We start from the raw sequence: 12,073 nt of genomic DNA, 5'->3' as shown, positions 1-12,073 counted from the left end.
TAATTCTGAAAATAAAAGGGTTTGGGCTTCTATTGGCTTAGCCAGCATCTGGAGATGATACTCACCAAAGTGGAGTTGGTGGCATTGGTGTCATCCTCTGGCATTGGGAGAAACACAGCCAGAGCCACACAATTAGCAAAGATAGTGAGTAGAATGATGATCTCAAAGGGCCTGGTGGAGACTGTTCAGGAAAATACTGGCCAAGCATGATAAAACAACAACAATATGACAGACCAAACAGCTGAGCTAATGAAAGAAACCTGAATACCACTTGGCAGCAAGTGCATACAGGATTCTTAAAAAGTTTTTTATTATTTTTTTTTATTATTATTATTATTTTTTTTAAAATACAGGACTTGTTAAGATTCTACATTAAAGTTATGGTAGCATTTACTATTTCTCTTTTAGTGTACATTTTCCCACCATGTTCAAATATAGTTAACTAGGCAAGGCAGGGTTAGCATCCAACTTCTGCTTTTAAATTCATACTAGAATTATAAGATAACACCTTTAACAAGTCATTGATTAAACTCTAATTATCACACTGCAAAGCAAACTTCCTTCGTGTACATATAAAGTGCTATATGTGGCCTTTGTTAAGCCTTCGATATTTGCTAGCTATTTTAGCACACGTTAGCATCCAAAACAAACTTTTGCTTGTAGTTTGTATAAAGCTATTTTACGTTCTAATCAATTCGCTTAAACACTTAAGTAAAATTCTGGCTTATTGGACATTGGATCTTGATCTCTTCTAGCATTTAATAATGGAGAGCGAAAACTACAGCTCTTTCACTCCAAAGGCCAGGTTAATATTAAAGAAGGCCCCATGTACAAGTAAAGTTCGTATTGAACTACTGGTGGTTTGAGGCGACTTCTTAAAGGGACTTCACTATTTTTTAAAAATTTTTGTCATGGCAGCAGCCATATTAGGATTGTTAGCTGCACTTTTTAAATGGATTAGCTTGAACTCTTAAAACACTTTCCACAAAACAGTTCATCAAACCATAATATTGGGGTGTACAAATCAGTATGGCATGGTCAGCATGGGTCTGCTTTTGAGAGAGAGAGAGAGAGAGAGAGAGAGAGAGAGAGAGAGAGAGAGAGAGAGAGAGAGAGAGCATTCCTGCCAGCAGACTGCAGCACCTCAGAATTTCCCTGCCAGCTCAGCATCATGTCCAGCACAAATGATCTCACACAACAGCTGCATGCACCCAGAATATTGTCAAACCATTTAACCCTCCTATTATGTTGGAAAAAAAAGTTACATCCATTATGTTATCGGTCAAAATGACTTCCACTGTTTAAATACACACAAAAACAGCAAAGAACAACTTAAAACAGTAAACCTTTATCATGGCTTGTCTCTGACAATAAGAAGAAATATTTGCCTAAAAGCTTATGACCCGAAATGAGCAAAGTAAAAAAAAAAAATCAAAGAGAAAAAAAAGAGTTTAACCAGTATTTCAAACACCTCAAATGTGGAATTATAATGAAATGACATTTTATTTAAGCTAATAAACAGTGATATATCTATGCTTCTTTTCCACTCTCTCCATGTCTAAAACCACATATCATTCGGCTGATAATTTAGCACACAATTAAGCTGCTCTATTGATCAAATTTATCAGTCTCTAACTAAAATAGAGCTTAACACCTTAGACAGTGTAAAGACCTGAGATATTATCTCCATTTAACCATGCGGGAGTCTCATGGATAACAAAAGCTTAACACGTTCACTCAGGCTATTAATGGATTTCAAGATTTAGGAGAAAAACCCCCCACCTATGCTCATCATTGCAAGTATAGGCAACAGAGCCTGTCACAGATCCACAATAGATAAATAAATGATTCTCTGGTTATGTTCTTTATTCCTAGCTGCAGTGGTAAATTTACAATCTGGATACTACTAAAGGTTATTAATCTGTATGTGTCTCTTCCATCATCAACTGCCACTCACAATCAAGGTCCATGTCACTGTTTCATGAAAACGCAAGGTATTAATGTGTGTGTGTTTGAAGGATACTTCCACTCCACTATGTTAATGCAGGTCTTGCGGAAGGGGTTTTTGAGAGTGAAGAAGAAGAGGGAGCGAGCAGGCCTGGGGTTTCCTCCAGTGGCCTGCAGTTTCTTCAGCTTCTCCCGCTGCTTCCTCTTCAGCTCCTCTTCGTTCATGATGAACGAGGCCAGGGCCGGTACTCCGCCCGAATCCATTTTGGAACCCAAAGAAAAATACCAAGTAGTCAAACAGCCAGTTACAAAAACACCAAGTTTACAATCCTTTGGTCTCTTAGATGTCCATGTGAGACCTTCACAATTCCTCCACCTCCTCTACCCTCTGTTCTGTTCGAGCTCTCCCTCTCGCTCTGGAAAGGCCTCTCCTCACTCCTTGGCCCTGGCCCCTGCTTGGAACAGTACACCAAGCAAGGAGAAATTAGAGAAGCGCAGAGCATTTGGGTGCAGTTGGCTTGTGTCAGGTTTATATATAGAAAAGCATTGACTGTCCATGCTTGGGTCTGAGGAAAAGGGTGGTGGGAGCATGCTTTCTGGGTGGGGACACAGGAAGAGGAGGAAACAGCAGTCAGGGAGCTTCAGCTGCCCAGGCAGCAGTACTGGAAATGAAAGACAAGATTGAGATATATATATATATATATATATATATATATATATATATATATATATATATATATACACGAGAGAGAGAGAGAGAGAGAGAGAGAGAGAGAGAGAGAGAGAGAGAGAGAGAGCGAGAGAGAGAAATACTGTGACACCTAGCAGACATTGGCTGTAAATGTTTATAAGCTACAACTGAAGAAGGGAGTTATTAATATTGCATCAATAACTTTGTCATGAATTGACTAGGATCTTTTTGTTACAGTTAGAAATATTCATACTGCAAACGATATGCAATAACAACTGAACCAATAACAACTTTAACCATATGTTGCAGACTGATTTATTGTACTATCTTGTATATTGGATTATACAGTTCATCTGATTTATTGTAATACTGGATATACAGTATAATGGATTATGTGTAGCAAAAGCAAAAATACTACATCCATATACAACTTTCAAAGATTGTGTTTATTTAATTTCTCAATGCAAGTAGAATACAACACATGGAAATATATTTCCTGAAATAGAACAGTGACATACACTCAAGTTTATTAATCTCATGTTTATCGGGTACATCTCCCTTGCACCTACACTCAGCAACCATTTTTAATGGGTACATAATAATGAGAACATAATTACTGTCATCATGCACAATTCATTCCACCGTCACAGAAACAAGGCATTGGTACAAGTATATCAAGGACAGCAGAACTACACATCATCATACCATTATGACTGGGGGTCCTACACTCTTAGAAAACAAAAGGGATCTTCACAGATTCATTAGATATTTAAGGATTCTATCAAACACAGGTTTGATTTAGAACCTGTTCTAAAAGGAAAATAATGTTGTAGAGTTCTACAAATAACATATGAACTCCCTCAAGGGGCAAAGTGTATGGTGGACCTTTTCAACTGAAGAACAGCGTAGAGGAGGCTCAGAAATTGTACATAACAACAGCAATTAAACAGTATACCCATAAACAGCATGTGCAAAATTCCTCAGATATGTTAGATGTACCCAAGTAAAGCTGCCAATAATTAACTATAAGCTAGGCATAACAAATAAACTTGTAACTTAATATAAAGCTTACATGTAAAAAATAAATAAAGGCAATCTTGCCAACAGAGCTAAGCAGAATGTCTTAGCAGAATAATACCTGTTAAAATAAGTTATCAAAATATATTAGATAAATTATGCAAACAAAATCCATAGGTTTTATCTGAAATGCAAAACCACCATAAGAACTCTAACACATCACAAAGTACAGAAGTGCAAAACAATCTTCAGTGCAATATTCAGTGCAATCAGATTATATTTGGTGTGAAATCAGTCACCACTTACATGACATTAGGAATGGCAAATCTTTGCATATCCTAAAACACAGTCACTGATATCTTATCTACAAAAGGTCCTAAATGAAGAAAAGCAGTTTCTACTTGGATTTTGTTTAGAAGAAAAGCTGAGAATGTCAGTGTTCCCCAAATTCACATTACTTTGCAAGTCCGTCAATTTTTAACAATATAAAATACAAGTGTAAGCTAAACAGCCATTAAGTAATTCTCCATGTTATACAACAAGGCTAATAATTTCAGTTTAATATAATTTTAGGCACATGAATTTAAATTGAGCTTCAAATAGCAAACAGAATGCTATGCAAAAAATCTAACTGAGAACAAAAGCCATATATGGTCCCATTGTTAAAAAAAATTAATCAAATCAATCAATCAATCAATCATGAAACACAGGAGGGAGAGCTTGCCTTTGCTTTGAGGGTCACTGTAACTGAGAGCTTAGCTAAGCAATTTGTGGCGATCGAACACAGTCTTGCGCTGCTCTTGAACCTGTTTCTTCCAGCGCTGCTGAGCCCCTTCCACTCGCTCCAGCACAGTGTTCCCTCGGCCTGGAGCCCTCACATTCTGCAGAGCGAGACAGAGCAAATTCTGAAAACGGACTCTCTTTCTGCCTGTATCATCAATAACAGCACATAGGAGTAACATCACATAATGTGTGTAGTAAAATGTATGAATCATGTTCCATGTTCGTGTAGCAGAACATTTCCATTTCTCTTTTAAGTGGGATATAATGCTTTACCTAGATATCCAAATCAACAGATTACCCAGCCTCATCAATCATCTCGCCACTGATCTATAATCTGTTCTCATTTGTCCCTGTAAATATCATTACACTCATTCTTGGTTTTGGATTAAAACCGACTTCTGCTTTAAATGTCAGCTGTGTATGAAAGAATCTGGTGACACCAGTAGGGTTTTCTAAAGACATACTGCTAAAGTCTATACCTCAGCATCATCCTCATTCTGCAGAGGTTGTCTGTAGGGATCACGTTTGCGGATCAGAGGGTCCACCAAAAGCAAGAACAGCATGTACAGTAGAAGAGCACCGACCACAGACAGGTAGATGATTATGGTTATCTGGAAAGCAGTGATGTAACCAAACACAATTACAATATTCAGAATAAACAGAAGGCGTTTTAAACAGACACAAATACGGATATGAATAGGAGGCACACTATTAGTGTTTTAGGTCGATGTAAACACTGCCTTCCTGGACTCTAAAACAAATTAACTTGTACATTCATTGCATGCTTTTTTGTCATTCTTTAATGAATGTCACTTTATTGTTTAAAGGACCTCATTTTAACTTGCAGTAGCATTGCATCCCAAATTCAGGTTGGATTCTGATAACATGCCCAGTGGAAGTTTTCCACAATGTAACAAATCTAAAATCTAAAAAGTAAATCTGATAAATTATAATTAGGTGCCTATTACTGTGGACTGTAAACAACAGTTCCCGGATTTGGGAAAAACACTGTTTTGAAAGATAGTTCCTTAGCGTACTCGGTCACATTACACAAAAAGTTTACCAGGAAAGGCATATGGTTAAACCCAATTATGAACACAAGTGATGGTGAGGCATGGTTGAGGAACTACACAAGATCAATAAAGATATGTTATGCAAATTACTATGTTTTGTTACACTTGTGAAGTTAAAAATAATAAATATAAAATAAATAATTTTAAAAAATTAATTACTTCATGTTTTTTCAGTAGCCCTGGGTTTTCTATTGTTTCTGGGGCATAATGGTAGTGTTCAGGAAAAAAAAAAAAAGAAGATTAATACAGCCCAGTCCATAAATATTTGGACAGTGACAATTTTCATAATTTTGCCTCTGTAAACCACCACAGTGGATCTGAAATGAAGCAATTAAGATGTGATTAAAATATATATTTTCAGTGTGAATTCAAGGGGTTTAACAGAAATATTGCATGAACTGTTTTGGAATTACAGCCTTTTTTTCTTAAAAAAAACTAAAACAAAACAAAAAAAAGAGTTAACAGAGTCATTGACATAAGAATTTGCATTCAGGTATTAAAACTAATTCTATTTTTTTACGATTATGTTGGTTTGTCCAATTGCTTTTGAGCCTGGGAAAATGGAGGAACTCCATGCAGCCAAAAAAGGCTGCAATTCCTAAACGGTTAATGCAATATTTTTGTTAAACTACTTGAATTAAAGCTGAAAGTCTACACTTCAATCCCATCTTATTGCTTCATTTCAATAGTGTGGCATACAGAGGCAAAGTTAAAATGGAGAAAAAGGAAAGAAAAAGTGTGTTACTCTCCAAATACTTATGGACCTGACTCCAGAGGCACTGCATTACACCCCTAATGGAAAACAGACAGTAAAAATACAACTCAAATATGTAGACATCTAGAAGAGAAGCACATAGTAGTCAAAACCTAAATTCTTATTCATATTAGGAATACATTATGATACATTACATAAGTCAAGTCTCATATTTGGGGCTAGAGGATACCTTGATGGTATTGCTGCTTCGCTCCTCATACTTGCACTCACAAAGCAGACAATAAGCCTCCACATCATGACCAGGCACAGGCATGGGAACCACTATATGCAGACAGTTACTGTAAATACACAAAGCATGCTCAGAACTACACCACAACCTCAGACTGTACTGAAAGTCCATGACTCTCAGTCTTATCCACAATCACACAGCATGACTACAAATTCCTGTAACACATCACTTGCTAGTTTAACTAGCTGAATCAAGTGTTCAATTTAAATTATTCACATATAATGGCCCTTATCTGTCACACGAGTGCAGATTTGAGCACCCAGAATGACGAATGATTCTGTATCTAATACATAAAAGTGTCATAGGACAAAAACACAGGTGATCATATTAGTGCAAATGATGAATTTGCTTCAGATGTGTAGAAAAATACACCATATGCATACAGCATGCGCCAATTTACCCTCAAATATAATTACATGCTGCAATAGTGAACAAATTAAAAAGAAATCAGCAGGCTACGGAAGACAAGGAAAAAAGGTACATTTAGACAGTTGCTGCAAATAAACATTAATGGGAGTGTGCTGTTCCTATAAAATAAAATAAAAAAATCAGGTAGAAAACAGAACATTTGAAATATGTGAACTTTATTCACATTTTTCATTTTAGATCTTCAGATTTAACTGTAGTCGGTTTTAATTACAGCTTTACTTATAAATATAGGTAACATAAGGCAATATAATAACATAGCCATATTTATTATAGACAAACCCTCAATTCATTTAAAATGGACTGCGAGAAGGATTTAAGCACACAAATATTACTGTGCCCATTTTTATGAACACATTTGACTGTATGCAACTTTGATGAATAATAACTAACCAGTCCTTTTGGGTGACGTTCCTGTTGCTGTAGATGTGGCCGCTGATGTTTCGATATGGAGGACAAATGCATTTGCAACACACATCTTCAATACTCTGCAACAGTGTCATAAACAACAAAAAAATAAATGTAGTGGACTATATCTAATGTAATTGTAGACATTTGAAGACAGAACTGATGTAATGTCATTATGAATATGCGACAGAAATAGGCAAATATGGAACCATCTTATATGCCAGTATATATACACATATGTATATATATATATATATATATATATATATATATATAAACATTTCACAGTATATATATATATATATATATATATATATATATATATATATATATATATATATATATATATATATATATATATATAAAACAAACATTTCCCCCAGACATATATGTCTGATTTCCCCCAGGTATATCCATCCATCTTCTACAACATACTCACGGGGAAACTCCCTGGAGCCTATCCAGGGAGCATCGGGCACAAGGCGGGGTACACCCTGGACAGGGTACCACAATGTACAATCACAATGTACATACACAATCACATACACATTGGACATTCCAATTAGCCCACGATGCATGCCATTGGTGGACTGGGGGAGGAAACCGGAGTACCCAGAGGAAACCCCTGCAGCATGCAAACTCCACACACACAGCCCAGGCGGGACTCTGGGCATTAAACAGTCTGAAAAACTGTCAACTGTCTTGAAGGCCCTGCGTTTGTACAATCCTTCTCACTGTAGATGGTGAAGTTCAAATTGTTTAGAGATGGCCTTATAACCCATCCCAGACTGATAAGCAGCAACAATTGCTTTTCTGCAGTCATGGCTGATGTCCTTTCTTCTTGGCTTTATGTAGACACACACCTGAGGGTTTCAGAAAACCAAACTGCCAGGTGTGCTAATTTTTCCCCACCTGATTTCCGAATGTCATTTAGGGTATATACTGAGTATTTTACAATAGCACAACCAGTCAGATTTTAGAATGGAAACTAGTGCTAGCATTATATAAGTCTGCTGACACTGTGGAGCAGTTCTCGGTTTGAACTGAAAAACATAGTCGTCTTTGTGGTTCTCTGCTCCACTTGGATAACTTTGTTTCATTTTCAGTAGCTATAAAATCATGACGGCAGCATATCACATGATTGCCTTCCTCATACCTGTCGGTCTTCAGGAAGTTGCATCACCACATAACAACATGGAATCACAACCATCACAACCATATGTGCTTTTTGAACATCTCATTCCAGATTTAGTACTCACTGTACTGTTATAATAACCACAAGTCTTCTAGGAAGGCTTTCTATTAGAACTTGGAGCGTGGCTGTGGGGATTTGTGCTCATTCAGCCACTAGAGAATTAGTGAGGTCAGGCACTGATGCTGGGCGAGGAGATCTGGGGCACAGTCGATGTTCCAGTTCATTCTAAAAGTGTTCAGTGGGGTTGTTTCAGGGCTCTGTGCAGCCTACTCAAGTTCTTCCACCTCAACCATAGCAAACCATGTCATGAAGATTACTTTGTGTGATCACTTTGTGGGGCACTGTCATGCTGGAACATGTTTTGGGCTCCATAGTTCCAGTGCCGGCAAATCTTAATGCTACAACATGCAAGACATTCTATTCAATTATGTGCTTTCAGATCCATATCTCCCTGCAGCTCTCACCTGGTTTCCCACTGAAGCTAAGCAGGGTTGAGCATGGCTAGTACCAGGATGGGAGACCTCCTGGGGAAAACTAAGGTTGCTACTGGAAGTGATATTAGTGAGGCCAGCATGGAGAGCTCATCATGTGGTCTGTGTGGGTCCTAATACCCCAGTATAGTGACGGGGACACTATACTGTAAAAAACGTCTTTCGGATGAGACGTTAAACCGAGGTGGTCATTAAAAATCCCAGGACACTTCTCATAAAGAGTAGAGGTAGTACATCCCCTGGTGTCCTGGCAAAATTCCCCCATTGGCCTCCCATCTCTATCATGGCCCCCTAATAATCTCCTCTCCTCTCCATCAATATCTGGTGTGTGGTGGGCGTTCTGCCATCGCATCATTCAGGTGCATGTTACACACTGGTGGTGGTTGAGGAGATTTCCCTCATACAATGTAAAGCGCTTTGAGTGTCTAGAAAAGCACTATGTAACTGTAACTAACTTAGCAGCTTTGCTAAGTTTTGACTATATATAATTTACAGTGTATCTGATTTGTATTTGCATTGGCAGATTTGGCTTGTACAAAGTCTGCCTCTGATTCTGTGCGATGTGCTTCATTCCACATCCGTCCAAAATAATCCCCTTTAACATATTTATTAACAGAAAGTAATGTGCAAGCCTTTATACCTGACACCCCTGATAATAACGTCTATTAACTTTAGTGCCCCAGAGTATAGTCTGAAATAGTAACCGCTAAATATAAAGGAGAGAAGACCGTCACTGTTCGCTGAAGGAACTGTACCTTATCTGCGTGTGCAAAACACATCGCCTCACAGAGCAGCAGCACTGAAACCGCCGCCCCAAGGTGCTGTATACTGACCATCACTGCTCCACTTTACTTCTGCAATGAAAACACATTCGAGGTACAATGTATAATTATATTTATCTTAATTCTTGCATATTGTAATTTAGGCATGTAAAATGGTTTTACAGTTATCGCAAAATAGGCAAGTAAAAATGCATTATTAACCCAGAATGTCATAAAGTGCCAAAAAAATAAAAATAAATAAAAAATAAAAAAAAGACCTCGGACCTAAATTACGCTAGTAAGCTAACACCGAGCTACAAGCTCGTCTCTATCTCCACATTTAGCTAACTAACTAACTTCCGAAATACAAAATAAACCTAATGCAATATTTTAATATTAAAAGCTGACCAGATGTGTACATTAGACAGACTCACCTCCGCCAGCCAGCGAGTCTGAACCATAGGACAGTGAACAGCACTCGCTATGTGAAGTCACGCAATAACGCACCAAAATAAAGAAGCACTATAACCGTTATTCTTCAAAATAAAATAAACTGGCGCCATTTAAACCCAAATAATTATACTGCTTGGCCTCAGTTGTTTGTTACTTCTTAATAAAATTATGATTATTCTTATAAAGAAGTATAATGATACTCTAGGTATAATTATACATTATTTTTGGTAACGACAACAATCGGTTTGTCTGTGATAATTTAATAAAAAATTTATATAGTAGTCATTAGAATCACTGTGTCTTATATAAGGCTTAATTATGTCCGTACGACGATTTTGTTTTAGTTAACAACAACAACAACAACAACAACAAAATAACAACACTTGCTGAAGGACTTTTATCCACGCTTTTACGTCACATCTGTCGTGTTTCTATACTCGAATTCTATTGGTTGGTGAAAGTTTCAGTCACGGCAGCCGGTGTGTTTTTAACTTCAGTAGTAGGAAGATGGTGGATTTAACGGTAACAGTTTGTTGCCTTAAACTTTCCAAAACTGTAGTTTACATGTACACTTTCATCCAACTAGAAATACTGAAGATTTCCCTTTACACTTTCCATTTTAAGGTACCATAGAATCTAAGGCTGACATTAGACAGGATTGCAGGTTAAGCTACCCAAATTATAATAAGGCTACGTTTGACCAACATTTTATAGACAGTATATCAGTATTATCCATACATTTTGATTATGTTCTGTTCTCATCTTAATAATAAAAGATTTGATGCTTCTTATGTTCCCTTCAGTGATATTATAGCCAAGGGCAGGTAGACCTACTTTTGACTACACTACAAATACGCTGCTACACTGTTTTCATATGGGCACCATACTGTACTTTTTGCACTGCTCACATATCACATCACTGCTTCAAAGCTTTTCTTATCTTTTCTTATGTCTACACGAATTATACTGTACAGCTGCAATATGTATATAGTATTGTACATATGCCATATGTACAAGGGCTACTTGTATAGTGGGACTGCTCATTGTTGCTTGCTGTATATACTGCTCGTGTGTGTGTGTGTGTGTGTATATATATATATATATATATATATATATATATATATATATATATATATATATAAAATGTATATAGAGGTTGCGCTTCTATACATATTTATACATCCTGTATATACTCTTTATATATCCCTGTATTCTTCTCCTTACTATCTCTTTTAATTCTTCTTTCTTTTCTTTTTTTTTCTTTTTTGGCTGCTGCTGTGACACCCTAATTTCTCCATCTGGGGATTAATAAAGTATTATCTTACCTTATTTTAAGAAAGGAAAAAGAGGATCAGTAGATATGTGGACAGAAGGAGGAAGAGTAGAAGCTGTTGTCAGGCATCTATAGAGAGCAGATATTTTAACGTAAGACAAATCATACCCTTCAGCAGTGTGGTCAGAGGAGTCCACAGCGTTATTTGGAAATGATTCTAAAAACAAACGCTACTGGATGTGGACTAGTAATTTTGCAGCCAGGTACGAGAGTGAATGAGTGAGAAATCCTGCAGCAAGGCACACCAGTTAGTACAGGAGAAAATGTGTAAAGTGAACCAACTAAGAGGTAAATAATATTGTAGCAGTTTTTACTGAGTAGTAACATTGACCAATTCCAAATAACACCATTAAAATTGGCCAAAGAAAGAAGCAGGCTGTAGTTTTAGAACAGTCATGCTGGTCGTTTGAAACTGCATTTTTTTTTAAATCCAAATAAAAAGCACAAAATTTCTTCCCGCTTATACGTCACGTGTCATATTTCTATTCTCA

At 37.0% G+C, this 12,073-nt stretch overlaps 3 protein-coding genes across 5 annotated transcripts in view; 1 reads left to right on the top strand and 2 right to left on the bottom strand.

The window, feature by feature from the left end:
- Positions 1–2,449, bottom strand: part of cacna1sb (calcium channel, voltage-dependent, L type, alpha 1S subunit, b) — a 31,619-nt gene extending 29,170 nt beyond the window's left edge. The window contains exons 1-2 of one of the 2 annotated variants that reach the window (XM_047155660.2): positions 2,024–2,449; positions 66–171 (exon numbers count right to left, since the gene is read on the bottom strand). In XM_047155660.2, coding sequence (XP_047011616.1) covers positions 66–171; positions 2,024–2,211 — 294 coding nt within the window. In that variant the 5' untranslated portion in view covers positions 2,212–2,449. The remainder of the gene's footprint in view (positions 1–65; positions 172–2,023) is intronic. The other variant, XM_017468978.3, reaches the window with a different exon arrangement.
- A 614-nt stretch (positions 2,450–3,063) lies between these two features.
- Positions 3,064–11,893, bottom strand: tmem9 (transmembrane protein 9). Of its 2 annotated transcripts, none has more exons than XM_053680336.1 (6): positions 11,691–11,893; positions 9,791–9,889; positions 7,335–7,429; positions 6,456–6,564; positions 4,918–5,049; positions 3,064–4,536 (listed from the first exon to the last, which is right to left on the bottom strand). In XM_053680336.1, exons 2-6 carry the CDS (start codon positions 9,869–9,871, stop codon positions 4,411–4,413), a joined length of 543 nt encoding a protein of 180 aa, XP_053536311.1. In that variant the 5' UTR covers positions 9,872–9,889; positions 11,691–11,893; the 3' UTR covers positions 3,064–4,410. The 2 variants fall into 2 exon arrangements, with proteins under 2 accessions (XP_053536311.1, XP_017324184.1); XM_017468695.3 differs by lacking the exon at positions 11,691–11,893 and adding an exon at positions 10,231–10,622.
- Positions 9,693–12,073, top strand: part of suv39h1b (SUV39H1 histone lysine methyltransferase b) — a 13,844-nt gene continuing 11,463 nt past the window's right edge. The window contains exon 1 of the mRNA XM_017468693.3: positions 9,693–9,911. The gene's annotated coding sequence lies outside the window, so the exon portion shown is untranslated. The remainder of the gene's footprint in view (positions 9,912–12,073) is intronic.

This window comes from Ictalurus punctatus, chromosome 5, assembly GCF_001660625.3.
Source record: "Ictalurus punctatus breed USDA103 chromosome 5, Coco_2.0, whole genome shotgun sequence".
Classification (NCBI taxonomy): Eukaryota; Metazoa; Chordata; class Actinopteri; order Siluriformes; family Ictaluridae; genus Ictalurus; species Ictalurus punctatus.
This window is presented reverse-complemented; position numbering and strand designations above follow the sequence as displayed.

Coding starts and splice junctions, on each gene's coding strand:
- tmem9 (XM_053680336.1), bottom strand. CDS start 9,871: ATGGTCAGTATACAGCACCTTGGGGCGGCGGTTTCAGTGCTGCTGCTC. Junction 6,565..7,334: donor AACGTCACCCAAAAGGACTG/GTTAGTTATTAT, acceptor GTGTATTTACAG/TAACTGTCTGCATATAGTGG. Junction 5,050..6,455: donor GAAGCAGCAATACCATCAAG/GTATCCTCTAGC, acceptor ACTGCTTTCCAG/ATAACCATAATCATCTACCT.